The 21,117-nt window shown below is 32.9% G+C and overlaps 1 protein-coding gene across 1 annotated transcript in view; it reads left to right on the plus strand.

Annotated features, from left to right (window-relative positions):
* LOC149417041 (protein turtle homolog A-like) overlaps window positions 1–21,117 on the plus strand; it is a 1,249,058-nt gene that overhangs the window by 909,533 nt on the left and 318,408 nt on the right. The window contains exon 10 of the mRNA XM_089641374.1: window positions 2,841–3,000. Coding sequence (XP_089497500.1) covers window positions 2,841–3,000 — 160 coding nt within the window. The remainder of the gene's footprint in view (window positions 1–2,840; window positions 3,001–21,117) is intronic.

Genomic DNA, 21,117 nt, shown 5'->3' on the forward strand with positions numbered 1-21,117 from the left:
GCTCCAAGAATTCATCATTCACAACGTTGCCCACTGTTTTTGTATTCTCTCTTTCAAACACCATGACCTTAGAATTTTCAGTTAAGCAATATAATTTTTTAAAAAAACATAACAATTGTTTATATCTGGCCACTTTCAACAAATATCAAAATTTATTCTAAGCATCTATTGAAAAATATCCCATGACCAATTTAAGACCTCGTCTAATAACCAAACGCACAAGAGACACCCTACATACAACCCAACACAAATCAAACGGCACGGAAAGTGCTTTGCATTAAAAGGCATAAGCAGAGACATAAAAGGGCCACTCCGAGAATGAGAAAACTCTAAGCGAGGTGCACAGCATCTGTACCACAGATCTCTCCATATAAATTTGTATTTGCAAATGGCGTCCGTCCTGCCCTAGGTATCAAGGAAACCAGGAACGGACGTTGCTCATAAATACTTCTACTAGGTTCTTTCTACGTTACTAGGTTCTTTCGTTTACGTTTACCTCGGCCCCCCGTTATCCTTATCGGCGGATCTGGGCGCAACAACCCTCAGCGGCGAATCGACCTTTTAATATTCTGTATACGACGTGAGGGAGGCCCTCTGTTGGGGACGGAACTGGACTAATCAATTTATTGCTTCACTCAAATCACGTAAACTTTGTTTAATGCCCTCTTTTTATATGTATTGCTTGTCCTCTATATTTCATGTTCAAGTGCACATAATATATTTGTGGGGCAATTATTATAAGCAAAGTGGGTTTCATTTAAAAGTAGTTTGTTTTTCTTCGCGGGAAATCGATTGAAACCCATTTTGATTGAATTTCTGATTTTTAACTGTTTTTTTTAATCATTTTATTAACTTAAGGATATATTTTTCAAATTTGTTTCAATGTCAGTTGTTTTGAAATGCTTGATTTTGTCGGTATTCCAACAATATTTTGTCTAATTAAATAGTTGAAAATAAAGAACAATCAATACGACGTCTGATCTTACTTTTTGACAACTAAATAGATTTCTAAAATGCAAATTATGTATAAAGCTGTAAAAATTACATTTTCCTGGATAAGCCAAACGGAAAGAACTGTGCAAAATTCATCATCCCAGCGCTCATTATTCTAGAGTTTTTACTACTCCAAACAGAATAATCTGTGCTATAATATATAATAAGTATGAAAATTAACACGAAATATATCAAAGAGCTGCAAATTAATGTAGATATACAATATATGCTAATACGTATCAACTTATTTTTTTCAAATTATCTTGATAATTTATCCATAGGAAAATGTATAGCAAATAAATACTTCAAAAGAGTATAAAACTTGGATAACTTATTAGATATCTCGCCACTATTCATAGGTTTGAGTTCCGAATAGCAAACTCGGAAAACAAAGTTTTTAATGTTATTTTTGTTAATATATCTAAAAAATCATTTTTTTGGTTTGACTGAAGATTGTACCTTCCTCCCTAGGAACTTGAGTCAACCTCACTAACAAGTGAGCCAAATACCGATTGATTGGGTAGAACCGATATTTATTTCCTATATTTACTACTGTAATATCATCCAATTTCATAAAAATGCGTATATGTCCGTGTGTGTATGCGTGGTATGCATTGTCAACAACAACGAGATGGGCTTCCGAGTAACAGCTCGATCGGATGTCGGTAAGTGGGTTAATTTCCACTTCAAAGATTTGCATTAATTCATTTACGAAAGCAAAATCGAAATTCAAACAGATGCATTTAAAATATACGTTATCCAATGGATAAGCTATCAGGAGGATAGGAAAATATCTCCTATATCTAATGATAACCTCCTTGTAACAGTAAAACATAATAAAATTAAAATAAAGTGCAATGTAAATAATACCGGTGGTAAACGCCTAACGTATGGTCACCACCTAAATGGGCCATAACTATGCCGGCCGCGGACCTCTATTAGAAGTAAAAAGAAACCCGTTGAATACCTCATTACTTTTTGCATTAAACTTTGTAAAGGGTTCTGGCATATGCCACTACTCGTAATTCTGCCATATGCCACTAAAATGGTAAATTGTATGCATGTTTTAGCGGCGAATGATGAGCGTAGTCATGCATTAACGGCGCCGCCAGACTTGTAAAGTGCCACAATGGTCCATGAAAAATGAATACGCGGCGAATACCAAATCGTTAACTTCTACGTACAAAGTTTAACACTGCGGAAGACTCTTTTCATGCTCTGGGGTAACTAGAAGGCCATTTGAAACTAATTGCAACATTTAAAAAAATCATAAATTAAAAGAGATTTTATTTGTAACACTGCACACACTATTCGGTTTAATAAAAGAGTAATTAACAAAATTTTAATTTTAAAGCAGAAATTTTTATTTTTACAATACAGCTAAAACTACAGCGACGAGCCCTGGCGTCATTAAATTTCCAGATTGTGTTTTCTCTTGTTAATAGCCATTCGTTATTCTTATTTATTTATTTATTTATATTGGATTTTTACACATGATTTCACTTAAGTGAGAACAATCCAGTTATAAAAACTCAGTTACACACAAATAGATACAACAATTACAAAAATCTCACCCCATAAGCCCGGGCAACCCTGCTAAATCACCAAACTTTGCGAACCATTCAAAAACGGCGCTTTACAAATCATCCAAATATTATTATTATTTTTTTGTTCACGTGTTTGTAAATAACTATCTTACAAAATATTAATAAATACATTCATTTTAAATTTTGGAAAGGAACATTCTAACTATTAGGGGTGTTCAAGTTCTTTACACTAATTCTTATTAAAAATTCAGTGCCTAGATATAAATTAGAACCATTCAGAAATACATATTCTTGTTCCAGGAAAAGCAAGTATTCCAGAACCTGACTCTGGGCGTGATCCTAAGCACGCGCTCGCTCGTGTTGCAGCGCGTGGCACGCCAGCACGCGGGCGCGTACACCTGCCGGGCGGCAAACGCACGCGGGGAAACCTCTTCACAACCTGTCAAACTACGGGTGCAATGTAAGTCAATTTTTTTCTAGTTTAGTTGATAGATACCATGCACATCAAATGTGATTTGAACAGTGCTAAATAACATTTTTGTAATTTATAGCAATTGATCTGCGAATGAATCTTGAAAATTTTCACATTCATTCGTTCGCTACACCAGCAGTGAAAATCATCTCTTCAATTCAATATTTAAGCCCTTCTACGTGGCTTATGGGAGAATTTATCCAGGATTTCATATTTTAAAATGGGTCCTAGGTTCCTTGTCACAATGTTCCCCGTTAAAATGCTTCCAGTGAAAATGTTCCTGGTGAAAATATTCCCACTAATAATGTTCCTGTTAAAAAATGTTCCCAGTAAAAATGTTCCCTCTAATAATGTTCCTTTCTTAAATGTTTACAATAATAGAAAAAGATAAATTCTTAGAAAAAGATAAGCAGTCAGTTGGCAGGCAATCACAAATTAGTATTTTAGAGGACATTTTGGAGTGGAACGTTTTGACAGGGGACATTTTGGTACGGAACATTTCAACTTGGGAAATTTTCAAATGGAACATTATTAACAGGATCGTTATCACCGTTCCAAAGTCTATAATATAAACATATATAATGTAAGTATACATTTATATAAAAGTGGAAGAAGCAGAAAGTGCAACGGACTATGAAAAAGGTACCATCTTTAATTTTGATCGAGAAAATCTTTGATCGAAACAGATCTGTTTTATTTTAAAAGACCTTTTTATATACATATAGTCGCAATATCTGAAGGTAGGAATTACTCCGTAAGATTAAGCCCGCGTATTCCTCTTCAAGTGTCAATTCAAAGATTGAAAGTATTGACTATTCAACTCCGAATCCTTCCTAAAACATTGTCAAAGGATTCCACTTTATGCGAGGCCAAGTAGGCTAGGTTCAACAAACGAAAATGATATCTTCTTGGAAAACTATGGAGTGATGGAACGAGTGGGCACTATCTTAAACTCTCTTCGCATGAGGGTAGCTCTTCCATTATTCTCTTCTGATGTCAAAGAACGTTTTTTTTATTTGACAAAACGTTCAGATATTACGTCAACAAGCTACGTATTTTATACGACACATATTACGATTCAAAAAGATGCAAGCATTTTTATTGTTCCTTTTGAAGTATCTATTCAACACGCGTCGATGTCAGAATATTTGAAGCTGATAAATTATTCAAAAAGCGATGAAATAAAAAATATAAATATGATTTAAGAACAAAATTTAATATCACATTAAAGTACCGTAGTATGGGGCAAGTTTTCAAATCGGGATGACTTCGATAATCACGTATATCTGGAATAATTCTAGCGACCATTCACAAATCACTGGTTTTCTTTTAATGTATTTTTTTAAAATATTTTCGTATAAATAAGGAATTTGAGTAAAAATATTTCGGCTTTCAAAAAATATGTTTATGTAGAGGTGATTGTGCACAAAAACGGCGCTAAACAAATCATCCAAATATTATTATTATCAAAAAAACCGATTCTGAAAGTACAAGTATCTTCTTCTTGATATATAAAAATCGGTGACCGGATAAATCATCACAATGATAATTCATCACATCTTTAAAAAGTTATATAAAGTCATGGAAAGAGATGAAACAAAAACTTTATTAACTGGGTTAAGTAGGTTAAGTTAGGTTAGGTTAAAATAAAAATTTCATCGTTTCTAATGACTAACGCCCAGAGGGCTTTCACAATTCAACACACTTTTTTTTAAAGTGTGTTGAATTATCACGGTGTTGAGTTATCATGGAAAAATTGACACTGGTAATAAATTACATCTTTGCGATTCTTTCAAGGAAAAAGAAACCATCCTGTCACTTCGAATACAATCAACAATGTTCTCAAAATTTGTTTTGACAGCATCGCCATTCCATTGTAAGAATATTATGTACTAAATACACAATTTGGCTGTCCTGAAACGGGAATCCTTCCCAGTTGAACAGAGAAAGGTTCATTTTGTTTTGTATTGTTTGTAATTTATATATATGTATAAAATAAATAAATAAAAAAATAAAATAAAGTCTGAAAAAAATACACAAAACTATTAATAACACCAATTGACATATCTAAAATAAAATAAATAAAACTAAATATTTTAAATTATACGTTCATAGACATAGGCATTTTAAAAATAAGATTTTTTTAATGTGAAACCTCACAAGAGTCCCAACTGCTCTGAACTGCCTAGAGTCAGTGAGACTATGGCATCCTCAATTGGGATATGTTGTGAGGCTGAAGGTAGTGGGAAGGGGAAGGAGATGCAGAAGAGGAAAGGTGAGAAGTACCTGGCTTTTCAGATCTGTTCAGCAAACACGGCCAAAGCCATTTCAAGCAACGTTTAATTTCTTTTTGATACAAGGTTTGTATATACGTACTATCCACAATAGTTTAAAACTGTATTTTATCGAGTTAGTCTGGTTTTCCAAGCATGCATTTGATTTATGTAATTTTATACTGAAATTCGTGCTAAGCACTTCGGGGTATACTATTCTAAAGTTGCACTAGTAGTAACTTTTAACTTGACGCAAACACCAATATGTATATTAAACGTGCTCTCTGAATCGATATCAGATACCGGTTCCAGAGTGGACTAGATTTGAACCTACAACATTTTAAAAACCGTCGGAAAAACGAAGAATAAAGATTCTACAATAAAATATTTTATTTTGATCGCGCCCGATTTTTAATGTTCTGAGTAATTTTTGAGAAACAGATCTTTCGCCGTCCAAAGGTAAATTTAAACTGTGAAAAAATCACTGACAGACGATCTGTCTATGTCAAATCTACAGATAACCAATATAAAAGTAATTTTATTTTGTTTTATTTTGTTTATTTTGGAAAACCAACAGATTTTTTACATTCTTAAATAATGAACTTATAAAAAATACAAATAATATCTAATGATAGGTTTTTCACTTAAAAAATTAATTATAATAACAAACTAAGGGTCCAGAATAAGAACAAAAGTAAATTACAATATATCAATTTTATCCTCACACAACACCAATAATCACCAATATTTGTATATACCTACAACTAAACTGAACAGATGTTTATAAAATGAATCACTTGTAACTGGACAGGGTTCATATCAACAACATGATAACTTGCAGTATGTTATTAATTATTATTTAATAATAGCTAAGGTATCTTTTTAAATGTTCCTAAACTACACGAAAATATGTTAATATAATTAAAATTCTTATTGTATAGGGTACAAGCTCTGAATATAAAAGCGTTTTGTCTGAGATTAGTAGAACATTTTTGAAGATGAAAAAGTGATTCATCTCTAGTTCTAAAGCTTGGGACTCTAAAATTAATCTCAGACAAAAGTAATGGCGGATTGTTTCGCGGAATTTGAACAATTCATTATATTTATTGTTAATATTCAAGTTATGTAAAAGTCCTATTCAAGTGATGTTATTATCCAAGTATCGTGAAATAACCGGTCAGTAATAAATGAATAACAGAACTTGAAATAAACTTTCACAAAAATTTTAATTTGATGAATTGTCAAAATGTTGTGCAACAACCATTCTTAATAGAAATGCAAGTAAATGGGTGGTTATGATTTTGTGAAACAACCATTCTGTATAGAAATGTAAGTAAAAAGGTGGTTATAATTTTGCGAATCAAACATTCTTTATAGAAATGTAAGTAAAAGGGTGGTTTTAATTTTGTGAAACAACCATTCTTGATCATTCAAACCTGACTTTGTACAAATCGGAAGTGCGCATTGAATTTGGCAACCACCTCTGGTTTGGAGCCCCAAAATACATGAAAAAGGGTCAGAAACAATCGGTCCGTTTGATAGATTCCTTTATAAGCGGATTGCGATCTTTAGATGACAAGCGTTAGGTACATATGCTGTCCTTGTTCTGTGGTATTACAATGGAAGATGCTGCCAAAAACCTGCGTCATTGATCCCTTCGGAACCGTTGCATGATTGGGAGATACGCCAAACGCGTGCCAATCACATGAAAACGGGTCGCTTCTAAAATTTGTTCTTGAGTTTAACAGCTCGGTTGTGGAACGATTTGATGGCTTCTGTAATTCCTTCCTCCGACAACATGAGTCTCTTTTAGACCCTTGTTCACTCCTTCCTCTCCTCAAAAGCACAACATCTCTTAAGATGACGTAGGTCCAGAAGGAAATTAATTTCCATAGGGCCTCCTTTAACGATTACTGTAAAAAAAAAATCATATCCTCGAGCAACGCTGGGTACACGCCATCTAGTAATATTGTAAACAACGTTTATTTATTTATACTCCTAAAAAGCCTTTACATAAAAGTGATACATGATGCAGTGTATATATTTGTATTATATAGGAAATAATAACAGTATGTAGATGTATCCATTATACCTATAATAGGTACAAAATATATCTATGAATACACAACTATAAAACTTTGATTTCAAGTATATTGAGAATAAAATAAAAAAATAATTTAAAACTAAATATGAAACAATATTAGTAAAACGTAACAGATACACAAAATAAACTAGAAAGTAAGACAAATTACTAACACTACAACACAGACGCTTCTATAATTTGTAGAATTCAACCAAGTGCTGGTATAGATTACGCATAATTCTATAAATGGTATCATTAAATACATCAATGATACCCCCGACTGTTGCCTATATCATTCATTCTATTGGTTATTAAGCATGTCTGATAGTTGCTTATGTATGTATTACAGAAAAATGTTACATTTTGTCTTGTGTTCCTAGTCGGTACATGGAATTTTATAGTGGCGACAGTGGCAGTGCTGTCAATTAAGTTTATAATGACTGTGTAATACAACCAGGTCTGACACAATTCTCCTGTGAGAGAACGTTATTAGGTGCAATTGATTCATCAAACTGACAAACTTAATGTATTCAGTTGGAATTTTAAGCTTAAAATTTATGTACCTAAGAAATTTGTGCTGAACTCGTTCTATATTATTAAAGTGAATATTATACAAAAAGAAAAATAGATGCTTTGTCCAGGGTGAGCAATTTTTACTAAATTGACACAGTTCCTGATTATCATCCTGTTGAATGACCAACACTTATTATTTGAAATAGCTGTACGCTTGTACAAGTGTTTTCATTTTCAAAACCGTTCCGAATTATTTCTTCTGTGAACGAACGTTCGATGATAAAATGCATTGGACAGTGGTCGACTTTCGTATCGCGTGTCTGTGGTTCATTTGATTAAAATAACATTTTCACGTGTTCCGACACCAATTGTCGCATGTTTCCCTCCTGTTTATTACCATAAAATTACATGTATTACTTTATTTCCAGAACGCATTACTCCAATCTCCATCCAATCTCATACAAACCCTTTTCTAAAATCACCGTTTCCCTCCTAAACTGAGTTTTCCCAATATTCTACCTGTCAGAACCAACTCCTTTGTTTTATGTTTAGAACACTTTAATAATAGAACGGATATAAAATATTAACGGAATTTTTTTTTTATTGGAATTTCTTTTTTTTTCTAAGCAAATAGATTTTTGTTACATTGAACCTCACACAGAGGTCCTGAGGAAAATATTTGTGTGGATGGCCTGTTTAAGGAAAGGAAGGAGAGGAAATTATGGGATTGAAAAAAGTATGAGGGGTGAGTAGGACTGGGTTGAACGAGTCGGGCTGAAGAGGTTAAAAGGTATCCCTCAACCGTCCTAATCCGGCTTGCCACGCAGTTGCTAGCAAACGTATCCGCCACCAAGACCTGGACATACCTCACGCCATGATCCCGGATACCCTTGCTAAGTCACCTAACGCAACGAACTATTTGGGGTGACCTATGGCAGAGGTGTTGGTTATCTAATAAATGACTCCCGGGGTGGCGGTATCCATACCCGCCTCCCAAGTTGAAAAGAGATTGTCTTGGGTAAGGCAGGCATTGATTAATACGATCCGTCAAAGGAGACGCTTTACCGATTAGACGTTTTGTCATTTCTAAAGAATTGGTATCTCTGTTAAAAAATCAATTAGGCTAAGCAAAGGCTTAATAGGTGACTTCTATTGCCCTCTATGTTGTAAATCTTAAAATATTAGGTCTGAATCTTGACTGACCCAGCCGTCTTACCTATGTTTCACTGATTATATGATAAAGCAGTTTCCCTATTGATAAGGTAGGTTGCTACTTCAGGGCTTGCCTGTAAACACAGGATCTGTCAGTGTTTTTGATTGTGTTATTTTGATATTGTTTTATAAATACAATGAACTTCTTTAAAAACCACTTATATATATTTCGTTCACCAGGCACGGCAGTTCTTTTAGAACTAGCAGGAGGATCAAGTCGTCCTTTATCTAGGTGGAGATTAAAAATGTACAAGTCATTGTTGTTGGATCTAGGCAGGACTGATTCCGAAATGATACTAAAAAATGTAATTTGAAATCACGAACGCCTCTATGTATCTTTGTGTATCTTTTTTATGTATCTTCGTTTTAACATACTTATTTTAGCTAGTCTTAAATCCTGTTTTCGTCTAGGATAACTTGAAACCTGTAAATTCGACTGTCCTGAAACGGGAATCCTTCCTAGTTGGACAGTCAAAATCATAAAATGTAATCAATATTATATTATAAAAAAATAAATAAATCTAGTAAATTGTTCTATTGTTTAAAAAACTCAGACGAATATTTTCAACCAGGGTGTGTTTTCCTTATCTGAAGTGTCCTGAAATCTTAACAACCTCTAATGTTCACTTGTCCGTTCTTAAACAAGCATTTTTACTAAAAATTAAAATGAAGTACCGCCACTGTACTGGCCCAGTAGTAGAGAGAATAAAGTTTCATTCTAGACTTCGCATTCGCATAACTGAAGTCGAGGTAATACATAATAAATGAATAAATAAACAGCTCATTTAAACATTATTCCGTATCTCAAATATTGGAACTGTTTTCCAATTAAACTTGAAGATCTCGGTATTAATATCAATTTATGTATTAAATGTAAAATACATGTACCTATATTGGTTACGCTCATATTTGACTTAATTAACCTTGTTTGTGTTTTATAACGAACATTATATGTGTAGGTAGGCTTCATCAAATAATTATTTGATTTCCTTTGGTATTTCGATTTTAAGCAATTCATTGAAATGGATTACGATTGGAATGGGGTTTATTTTTTTACTGGAAATACAACTTATGTTTAGAATAATAGGGTATATGTTGCTAAAGTCCACAGATAAACAATGCCTTCAATATTTTTCTATTTTAGTTTTATTTTATTTACTAATGAAACCATATCGATCATAAAATGTTAGTATCATCACTTTTTCTAATTTCCACATTACTTAAGTTATATTTGTAAGATTTTTTTAACATACCTAGCATAACTAACTAACCATCACGTCGTTTTCCCACAGGGGTAAGCAGAGAGGATAGACTCCTTGCTTCACTCACGTGAAGACTGAAGTATTTCGTTCACTCGATCATGCTTTGTCTTCTTCAGGCATCCCTGATTTCTTCCAAATGCCCAAACCATCTAAGCGTCCTTTTCAATCCCTCGCAAGCAAAAATATTGCTAGACTCAAACTTACTTACACTAAGCATATCGAAAACAAAATACACAATATACAGTATAAATAACACATGACAGCCAAAAAACAACGCAAATACCATAAAAATACACGAATGTTTAAACACCAACATCTGCAATTGCCCTCCTCTAGTATCTATGATTTGTAATTGACCATAACCTTAGATGGATACCTCACATCAAACAAACCACAAATAAACTCCCGAAAACAATACACATTTTCCTAAACATAAAAAACATATATAAAATAAAACAATATATTTTGCACTTAGCCAATAAATTATAGAATATCTAATTATTGTTTGAGGAGGAGCAACAAACTCGTCTATCGATTCACTAGAAATTTCACAGAAAAAACATAGACTGACTGATACAGACCAAATATTCAACAGTTACGACGTACTAGATATACGCCAATTATACGTCAGAACTCTACTAAACTACATTTCCAATAAAACCAATTTCAACACACACAAAATATCACTCACAGATCATTAGACCAGTTAGACAAAAGTACAAAGAAAACATAAAAACTCCGATGGTAAATACAAGTTTTTGACAAAGACACTATCAATACCATGCTTTAAAAGCTTTCAACAGTCTAACACTTGAAATTTAAATTGAGGAAAACAAAAATAAATTCAGACACAAAATGGATTAAAGAACAAAAAAGACAATATTACCCAAAAAAAAAAACTAATAATAATAAAACCTATACGTAACACACACAACTAAATAACTGTAAAACACAAACACACAACATATAATATAAATATACCGATTTTTTTACTTTATTTCATTTCATTTATTTTTATTTACATTTTATTTTATTTTACTTTAATTAAAAATCTATATTTTTACTATAAATTTATCTTAATCTTATGTTTTCTTTTTCTTCACCAACATTATATATATTTTCTTTATATGTATTATGAATAGCCACCCAGTGAGGCCAACGTTACTAAACTGTACAAAGAAATGTAAAAGATTGTACAAAAATAAATCAAACTCATTACGCTTACATCAGCCATGCATTATTTGCGAATCTCCACAGTTCTCACACGATTATACATCGGTTTACCACACATACTCCTAAGAGATTCTTTCATCGTTTATATCAATTAATCCACGACAAATTAATCATCCATTTACAGTGCGAGATTTCTCAAATTTACATTTTGGAATGTATACAAAAGACTAATTTAATAGAATCTTCATATTATTCTTTGCTAGAACATCTGTTCTGCGTGTGGTATCTTGAACAAGACGTAATGACGATTACGGTTGAAGATTTCAGGCACGTATAAGCATTGGAATTTCAATAGGCTATCGATAGATTTATTCACTAAAATTAAACTAAGCAATGGATGATTTGCCTAACATCTGATTTCTGAGCTAAATCTTCATATTACATATTTATTGTCTCAAGTAATTCCATATTATGGTGCCTAAACCACGGATTAGTTCTTCGCATGCACCAGAATTATTTATCTTTTAATTGTTTTAGCATATCTTAATATACTTTTTGGTGCGGATTTTATAATATACCAAAATGCCAAAAAACATGGCTTTGTAAATTAAACCAGGAGTTGCTACAAAGAAACGAGATGTTTGGTATTCCATTTTTATGCGTACCACTCCGGAATTATTTTTTAAACCATCGTTGGCTTAGGAAAATTGAATCACGCGGTAAAAATATGTAAAAGAAAAAAAATCTGCTGTTTGAATATAAAAATTTTCTTACTCCAAACTATTTCGAAATGAAGAAAAATATTTTAAGATTGTTTTAAAATACGACACTTTTTCAACAAAATTTCGCCCCCGCAAAACTCGGCAAAGTTTAACTAGACTGTAAAGAACGGCGTGCAATTAACAAACCATATTTGCATCCGGCTAGATAATGGAGATAAAAGTGATAGCGAAACTTCGGACAACTTCGCAAACTTCTTTTTAATTATATGTTTTGTTTAAGTTGCCCTATATCCAAAGCGATGAAAGAACTTGGAACAATTAGTCGCTGAATATTCTGAAAAATTTAAAGGATTTTTCGACATTGAAGGAAAGTTTTTTTACGCCGAATAAAGTGGAAAAACTTGGGCGAATAAATCTTTCAGATGAATTATTTTAAGGACAATTAGGTTTAGTTTTCAAAGAATTATCGCCTGCGAAGGAATTATTTGCAATAAATCTCGAACAAATATTCGGAAAATTATAATTTTTATCACGTTAGGGGAGGAAATAGTGCTTAGTTAAATTAGGGTTGCGGTTGGTCATGGAGGTATGAATGGCGATTTCGTGGTTATTTATTTGAACTTTGATTGACAAAAGGTTGTATTGAAACTCAAACTAAGCACCTATTTGTTAGCCTTTTGACTGGAGATGGGACACCGGTGTCCTCCATACAAAAATCTAGGAATTTTTTTTAATCGATTTTAACCCTTATATACAACGAAACTGTGTCGATAATAAGTTCAGATTCGCTTGCATATATAAATTATTTACATATACAACTTCTCTGAAGGCGTTGGAATAAATTATCTACAATTTTTCAGCGTATCATTGTTTCACAAGGTCTCGGAAGTTATCACGGTCAACAGCTTAATGCGTACTATTATAATATAATATGATATATTTTAAAATTATTAATAAAATGGTTCATATAAAAAATTAAGTATAAAATTTACGACTTTCTATTTACTATCTAGATAGTTAATTTAGAATTATTATAATATTTGTATTATGAAATCCATAAAATCTAACGTACTCTAACTAACTAATAAATTAAACTAATTGATCCTGCTGGATCAATTAGTTTAATTTTCAATCTTGATGATGCTTGTGTTAAGCAAAACCGGTCGGTCATACTAAATTAAATAAATGTTTGGTTATATAAAAAGTTATTATTTTTTTATTTCTTTCACGTGTCGAAACACAAATTTCATGCTTTCTACCAAAAAAATTTATATATATACATAAATATTTATATTTTTTATACTGCTAAATTGTTAAACTCTCAGTATCGCCCTGGCTTAAGACCACAATTCAAAATTGTAACCTCCTACTTTCTCACTTTTTTTTCCCCATTTCCTTCCCTTTCCCACCGCCTTCAGTCTCACAACATGATCTATTTGTCGTTTTATATAAAAATAAAAATTCTTCAAGCTAATATATTTTTTTAAATTAATGTTGAAACATTTGGTCCCATTATTCTTCTGTGGTTAACTTTTAGATTTGAATCTAAAGCCTGGTGTTTCCTCTTTCTAACACCGTTTAGACAATATTTCTCACCACAAGAGTAAGGGATACACAACGATTTCTGTGAGAGGTGAAAACTATGTATGGGTCAGAAAAACTATGTGTGGGTCAGAAAAACTATGTATGGGTCATAAAAACTATGTATGTGTCAGAAAAACTATGTATGGGTCATAAAAACTATGTTTGTGTCAGAAAAAACTATGTATGTGTCAGAAAAACTATGTATGGATCAGAAAAACTATGTTTGGGCCAGAAAAACTATGTATGGATCATAAAAACTATGTACGTGTCAGAAAAACTATTTATGTGTCATAAAAACTATGTATGTGTTTGAAAAAATATGTATGGGTCAGAAAAACTATCTATGGGTCAGAAAAAACCTAAAAATGTATTCCCGTTAACCTAACATTAACCTTAACGAATCGACCAACCAGCATTTCCAATTTTATGTATCGTATTTTATATTAAATTTCACTGCTTTGTATCTTTCAATTCAATGACAAATTCAAGGTATCCACTCAAAATGAAGATGTCTTTCTCAAGTTATACTACTTGAGAATTATTCTCAAGCGAGTTCCAACTCTCCCGTCAACCTTGCTGTTTCTTTTATCGCTGTATCTTCCTCCAACTCGGTAAACGCCCGAAATTAGTTCAAAATAAATAAATAAAAAATTCTGAATGAGTTTTCAGAGTAAATGAACTTAAAATTCGCCCACTTCGTCATTATTACGGCCCTTTCAGAGGATTTATGCCCGCGCCAATATCAATTCGCTGTAACATTTTTTTTCCAAATAAATAAAAATATATAGAGTATTTCTTTCGGAGGCGCTAAGCAGGGCAATCGGAAAAGTCTTTAGTAAAAACATTTGTGGAAAATGTCCTGGGAGAGGGAGGGCGGAAAAACTCGGGGCGGGATTAAGGATCTCTTGTGATAATAATATATTACTGGGGAGGAGATACGCCTCTGAATTGGGGTGACTACCAGCCTGGGACTTCAATTGGGATATTATTGCTCATTTTATTGGCACTGGCAACTTCATCTTCTGGTATGTTGGGCTTTTTCCATTCCTTTATATACGGCATTAAAGTATTTTACCGTGTGTTCTCTTCAATTTTTGGGAAAAATATTACTTGGTTTATTAAATTATCTGTGTCACAATACACACCCTGAATAAGAGTCTAATCTTGTACTTGTTCTTCTGATGCCAACTCTTATCTAAGGTTTTATTATGCCGCACAAGGGCCCCAACTGCTTCCAACCGCCTGAAGCTGGTGAGACTACGGCATCTCCTTTTAATTGGGGTTTGTTATGAGGCTAAGCGTAATGAGAAGGGGAAGGAGTACCTAAATCAGATCTGGTCACCAAACATAACTAAAGTCATTTCATGCAAGGTTTCGATTCTAAATGGTGGTAAGACTACCAGGACGATACTAAAAGTATCTACATTATTAGTACGTACTTCATATAATTTTTAAGTAATCAAATGTGAAATAACAAAGATTCATCAAATAAAATTTACTTGCGCGTGCCGGAATTTGAACCCGTGACCTTCGGATTTGTAGCCTTGGATCGCAACCACTCAACTGCAGAGGCCATTGGCTATAGTCAAAGCATTTGACTCCGCAGAATGCTTTTATCATTTGCCAACATCAAAGTATTTACAGTAAGACAAATTCTAGCAGGATACTATGGGTGATTGTGATATTATATCAGATAAGAACGCTATTAAAGGTAACTTACAGTTATATTAACAATCAAATAACTAGAATGAATATTTATTTTTCGGAATAACTTTATTGAGTAAAACCTCAAATTGTAATATTTAAATATTGAAGACAATATTAGTGATTTCTAAACGAAAATCTGAAACAGAAAAATCAGAAAAGGAAACGGTCACATCTGGGACTCGAACCCAGGATCCTTGTCTTTCCGTGACAGTGCTCTACCAACTGAGCTAATGGGACCAGCTAGTTCATAATAAATACGTTCATAATAACAACGTTTATGAATTGCGCTACAGGCATGTAAAATGTTTTTTTTATATAAATTTGTAGATAATACTATAAGTTTTTGACATAAGCTGAAATAAACCAAAAATTTATAAAAGTCTTACGGTTTACTCAAACAGAAGCTTAAGATTAACTCTATTCAAATATTTCAAAGTGTTGAAATATAACTTTGGAACATCATCAGGTGTATGTATCGGTTTCTATGTGTATGAGTTTTGTATTTATCGGATAATGTTAAGCTTTTTGAAGACGCTTATTCCTATTGCTGTGATGTAATAGAAAATGGTGGAAGAGAATTTTTGGTAATATGTTATGACTTTTTACTAAACTTATGTAGAGAAATTTTAAGGCCCAATCGGCAAGAATCAAATTTTATCGCTGAAAATAAGTAGGCCTTCAAATTTCTTTGGGTGTATATATATACTCAAAGAAATATATCTATACCCAAATATATATATATAAAATAACCAATTAATAACATAGTTAAAAAAAAACAAAATACTGCTTTAATTAGAGCAACAATTAAATGCTTTAAAAGAAGTTATTGAAAGATGCTGTGTGATGATTGTTCGTTGAAATATTTTTTTTTTCCATCAGCTCTACACATGAGGCCCTGGGGATAATATTTTCTCTCTGTGTCATCTTTGGGAATGCTGTGTGGTGGGTTTTTAAGCCTGCGAAACAACCCGTCCCTTAGTTTTAACCAATGTTTTTAATAATAATAATAATATTTGACTAATTTATATAGCGATGTTTTGTGAAAAGTCACCTCAAGGGCGCTGTAAATATATATTTCTTAAATAATTAATACTAGAACTACTGAGCGACTAACATCTGAGACTTTTATCTAGTGACTTACGACGATACAAATAAGCAAATCATTGCTCTTGACAGACATCTCCTAAAATTATTTTAGTAACCACCTCACTCTAATCCTCTCACATGATTTATTTCCACAGATGTGTCTAAACTTGTAGGTTGTTTAAAAATTAAAGTATACTTTCTATCCTGATAAAGGCTCTTTTCCGAAACTGTTGATTTTAAACATTAAAAACATGTGCAAAACTTAAATCATATAAAATTTTATACAGTAATTCACGTGACAAAGTCATCAAATAGCCGTGCAGTGCAATTTTATTTGTTCACAGTTGAAAGGTTCCAAGCCTGTTTCAGCTTTTGAATAAATTGTGATCAGCCGAAGAGGATAACTATCATGTTATTAAGCTTGTCAGCTTATTACAATTTGATAGAAAGCTGAAACTCACCTAGAATCAACGTTTAACGGGGATCTAAAGTGTCACAAAAACAAAATGGGGCTGATTGGCCATTTGATGAAAATAAAATACTCACATGTTCTTCTTTATGTGTAACATATTATTATGTATGGTGTTCTTATACATATACATTCCACATATATACATATATGTGAAATGTATATGTATAGCATCTATATAAACTGCTTGCTTCAGATGTCTTATAGTGTTGGCTAACGGATGTATTATTTTAATGAAAAATGTTATTTTTAATTGTCAAGTCTCTGACAGCTCTGAGTTGTTGAAGCTACTTTGCCATACCCTCCGGCCATAGTGGCCAAGTGGAGATAAATTTGATTGTAACAATAAACTCACTACTATTTGCGCTATTATAATATTTTGCTAGATTATATCTGTTGGCAAGTCACCTTTTCTGTATATTTTATCCTGTTTAAATGAAGTGTTTTCTATTATTGTAGCATTCTATGCCTTAAAAAAATTTCAGCTGTATCACATTCAATGTCGTTTTGAATCAAATTTTTTTGTTCTTAAATAAAATACTAATATTCGCCTATGTACCACTATGTACTTATAATCTCATGTACCACATTATTGTAAAAGCCGTTTATGGCGTTTAATAAATAAATTAATAAATAACATTGTTTGTTGTTATGGTTTTGCATTATTATGTAATTAAATTTTTTTTCCAAAAAGTACTTTTATAATTATCGAATAATTGAAAAAAAATTTAAATCTGACCAATTTCATTATACTGCTATAAACAACGGGACTAAGGGCGAATCGCAATCCTCCTGCGGGCCATTGTTAACTTTAAACCTTACTGCACAACTTCGGTAATGTGTTCCTCCCCTAGGAAGCTTTACCTACCCTCTCCATACACTCTGCACTCCGGGGATGTTCAGACTTATAGTTATGGAGATATACCATTATATTTTTAGGATGTAATCGATTGGCTATGTAACTAAGGATGGATTGTATCATAAAATTTGAATTTGAATCAAATTTCAACGTTATTTTCGAGTTCCGTGAATGTCCTATTCAAGTTCTGTTATTATATCATTATAGGCTAGCTACTTGACAAAACTGAAATATTAACCAAACTTGAAAAGAATTTCACAGAACTTTGAAATTTTAAGAATTTTTCAATTTCTGTGAAACTACCCGTCCTATGAAAAAAACACCTTTATAAGTTAACTGCACAAGTTTACCCTCGCTTTGACTGGGTTCCTATTTTCACGTCTGTTGAGGTTATTGCACTGGAAATAAGACGAATGTTTGTCAATTATAAGGCGACTGTGATGTGACATTTTAATTTTAGGTTATTTGGTAATCGGAAGTACATAGATTTGTTTTAAACTTTGATAAATGGCGTTGGATTTGAAAGATCGAAAGCATAAACTATTATCTGTTACTTTGATTTGGATTATCTGTTTCTTGTTTTCGACACGAATACGACATATATTTACGAATATCTTTGGTTCTCCCTATTAATCATCAAAATATAAATGAGTTTTTGAGATAACATGATATGTTTGACAGTATGGAATACACACCTACATCAGTGACATTGCGACATTGACGCAACTATAGGCATTACCTATCCTTGTCTGACAGTGTGAAGTACACACCTACATCAGTGACATTGCAACAATTTATTGTAAAAATAATAATAATATTTGGATGATTTGTATAGCACCGTTTTTGTGCGAAATCACCTCAATATATATGTAATACATTTCTACAAATGTATATATGTACAAATGTTTTTATTCTTATTTATTTTGTACAGACAAATAATAAACAGTACCGTACTTACTTGGTAGGTCAATTAGGAGTCTGTTAAGAAAACCTGTGCAGTTAGCATGTTAAGAGCGTTCAATTCGAGTCTATTACCAATCGCAGTATCCCCCAGGGCCATAATATTTGCAACAAGACGTATTCCAAAGATCAAGGGTAAGTCAGAAATCAATTCCAATTCTAACTGTTAGTCACAGCTACCCCAATAGTTTTGTCCAATATTAATTACAGTCCACAATAAAACCACAAATAGATTTGCAGACACGATTTGCGACTCCAGCATCTAAAAATATAAGCTAGTGGAGAAAAATCTAATCTAATTTTACGGCAGACTGTGAAATCTCTCACGATGGACTGTTTGAACAACACTTTCTCTACTATTAAAACATACATATATACGGTTAAACATAATTCTTTCTCTTTAGAATTCATTTTAATAAAAACTTCCATTAATTGTCTTTACAAAAAAGTTTTGAATTTTCTCAGGCGTCTTAATTTGTGGGAAGATTTTCACTATCCCACAATTATAACGCGAAACTTGGTATCCTCAAAATATTCTAATGCCAAGTACTGACTCTAGTATGTATAAATACTATGTTGATATGATAAAGTGCTTTGTGAGATATTCAAAACAATCGGATTACTGTTAGGCGTTAAAACTAGAATAAAAATAAATCGTTACATTTTAAGTGACTAAATTATATTTTTTTCCTACAATAAAGAATTACAAAGAAAACACTGCCATCTGTCATATTTGAATTTTGATTTTGTTTTCGTAAAAAAATGAATGCAAATCTTTAAAGTGGAAATTAACCCACTTCCCAACATCCGATCGAGCTGAAACTTGAAACATCGACTTGTTGTTGATAACGAAATATTTTATCAACTACTAGTGGACCCCGCAATACTTCTACATCATTATTATCGTTCTAGGGCATCTCGGACTTCTTCCCCCATTCACTACTGTATACCAACTGTATGTTACTATAAAAAAACTACATTATCTCGACTTTAAATCAACTCCGTTTCTCATTCTGGTAAAGAGATATTTCGTTAAGCTCCGACTTTTTTACCATCCAAACCATTCTCTTAACACTTCTGGCACTAATAATAACAAACTTTGAAATTTTTAGTAATATCGGTTAACTACTTTTCGAGTTTTGCGAGCACAAACATACGAAGGCTGAATTTTTATACAGGATTTAAGGTGTTATTTTAATATTTAATCGTAAAAGATCAATGATTTCGTTGCTTTTGTGCCACGTACCGCCGTTTTATTGAAAGTAAACGTTGTTCAGATCAATACCATTCAATTCCAACCATAAAAAATCATTAATCAGATCGAGATAGCGCAATCCATTCACCGTAACTGTTGCTCCAGCCTCACTTTCGAAAAAGTAAGGTCCAATGACTCTGCCGGATCATAAACCGCACCAAACAGTCACACGTTGAGGAAAAAGAGGCTTTTCAACAATAAGTTTTGGATTTTCCGAGACCCAGATGCGACAATTTTGCTTTTTGACGAAGCCACCGAGGTGGAAATGGGTCTCATCACTCAAGATGATTTGAAAAAAGAAAAAAAAAAGAAAGACAAAGACTACCCGGGTAACAAATAACACCGAATAATACCAAGGAATTGAACTCACGACACCTGGGTGGGAACCAGACGCGGTTCCAACTCAGCTACTGATTTGTGTTTTTTTTTTGTGAAACCAAGACCACAAAAAACCCAACTGTTTCAAACCGTCTGGAACCAGTGAGACTATGGCATCCCCAATTGAGGTATATTATAAGTATAAAGGTGGTGGGGAGGGGAGGGAGATAGAGAGGAGGAAGGTGGGGAGAAGGTGGCAGAAGGAGAATCACTATTCTTGCAAATATAATAAAAACTGAAGAAATTTCAAAAGTATTTCAAATCTCATTAAAAATAAAAATTTTGTAAAGCTTTTAAATCGGAAATTGTTTACCTTAGCTAAATTCAAAGGCTATATCAACGAAATAAAAGTATTCCCCCTATTAAATAGACTTTGAAACCTAAGAAAACATTCTTTCACGGTAGGTACCGTTTGTTCTAACTTCTCCATCTCATTAACCCGTCTTCTCTCCTCCACCCCCTCCACCCCACCCCACATTACATTCCCTTCTCTCACAACCATCCATTGTCTCCAGTTCTGCCGCTGACTCCGTGGGACAAATGGCGGCGTTTTCTGAATTATCGCAGGG

The sequence above is a fragment of the Hesperophylax consimilis genome, chromosome 16 (genome assembly GCF_061612785.1).
Source record: "Hesperophylax consimilis isolate HC1 chromosome 16, BYU_Hcon_1.0, whole genome shotgun sequence".
NCBI lineage: Eukaryota > Metazoa > Arthropoda > Insecta > Trichoptera > Limnephilidae > Hesperophylax > Hesperophylax consimilis.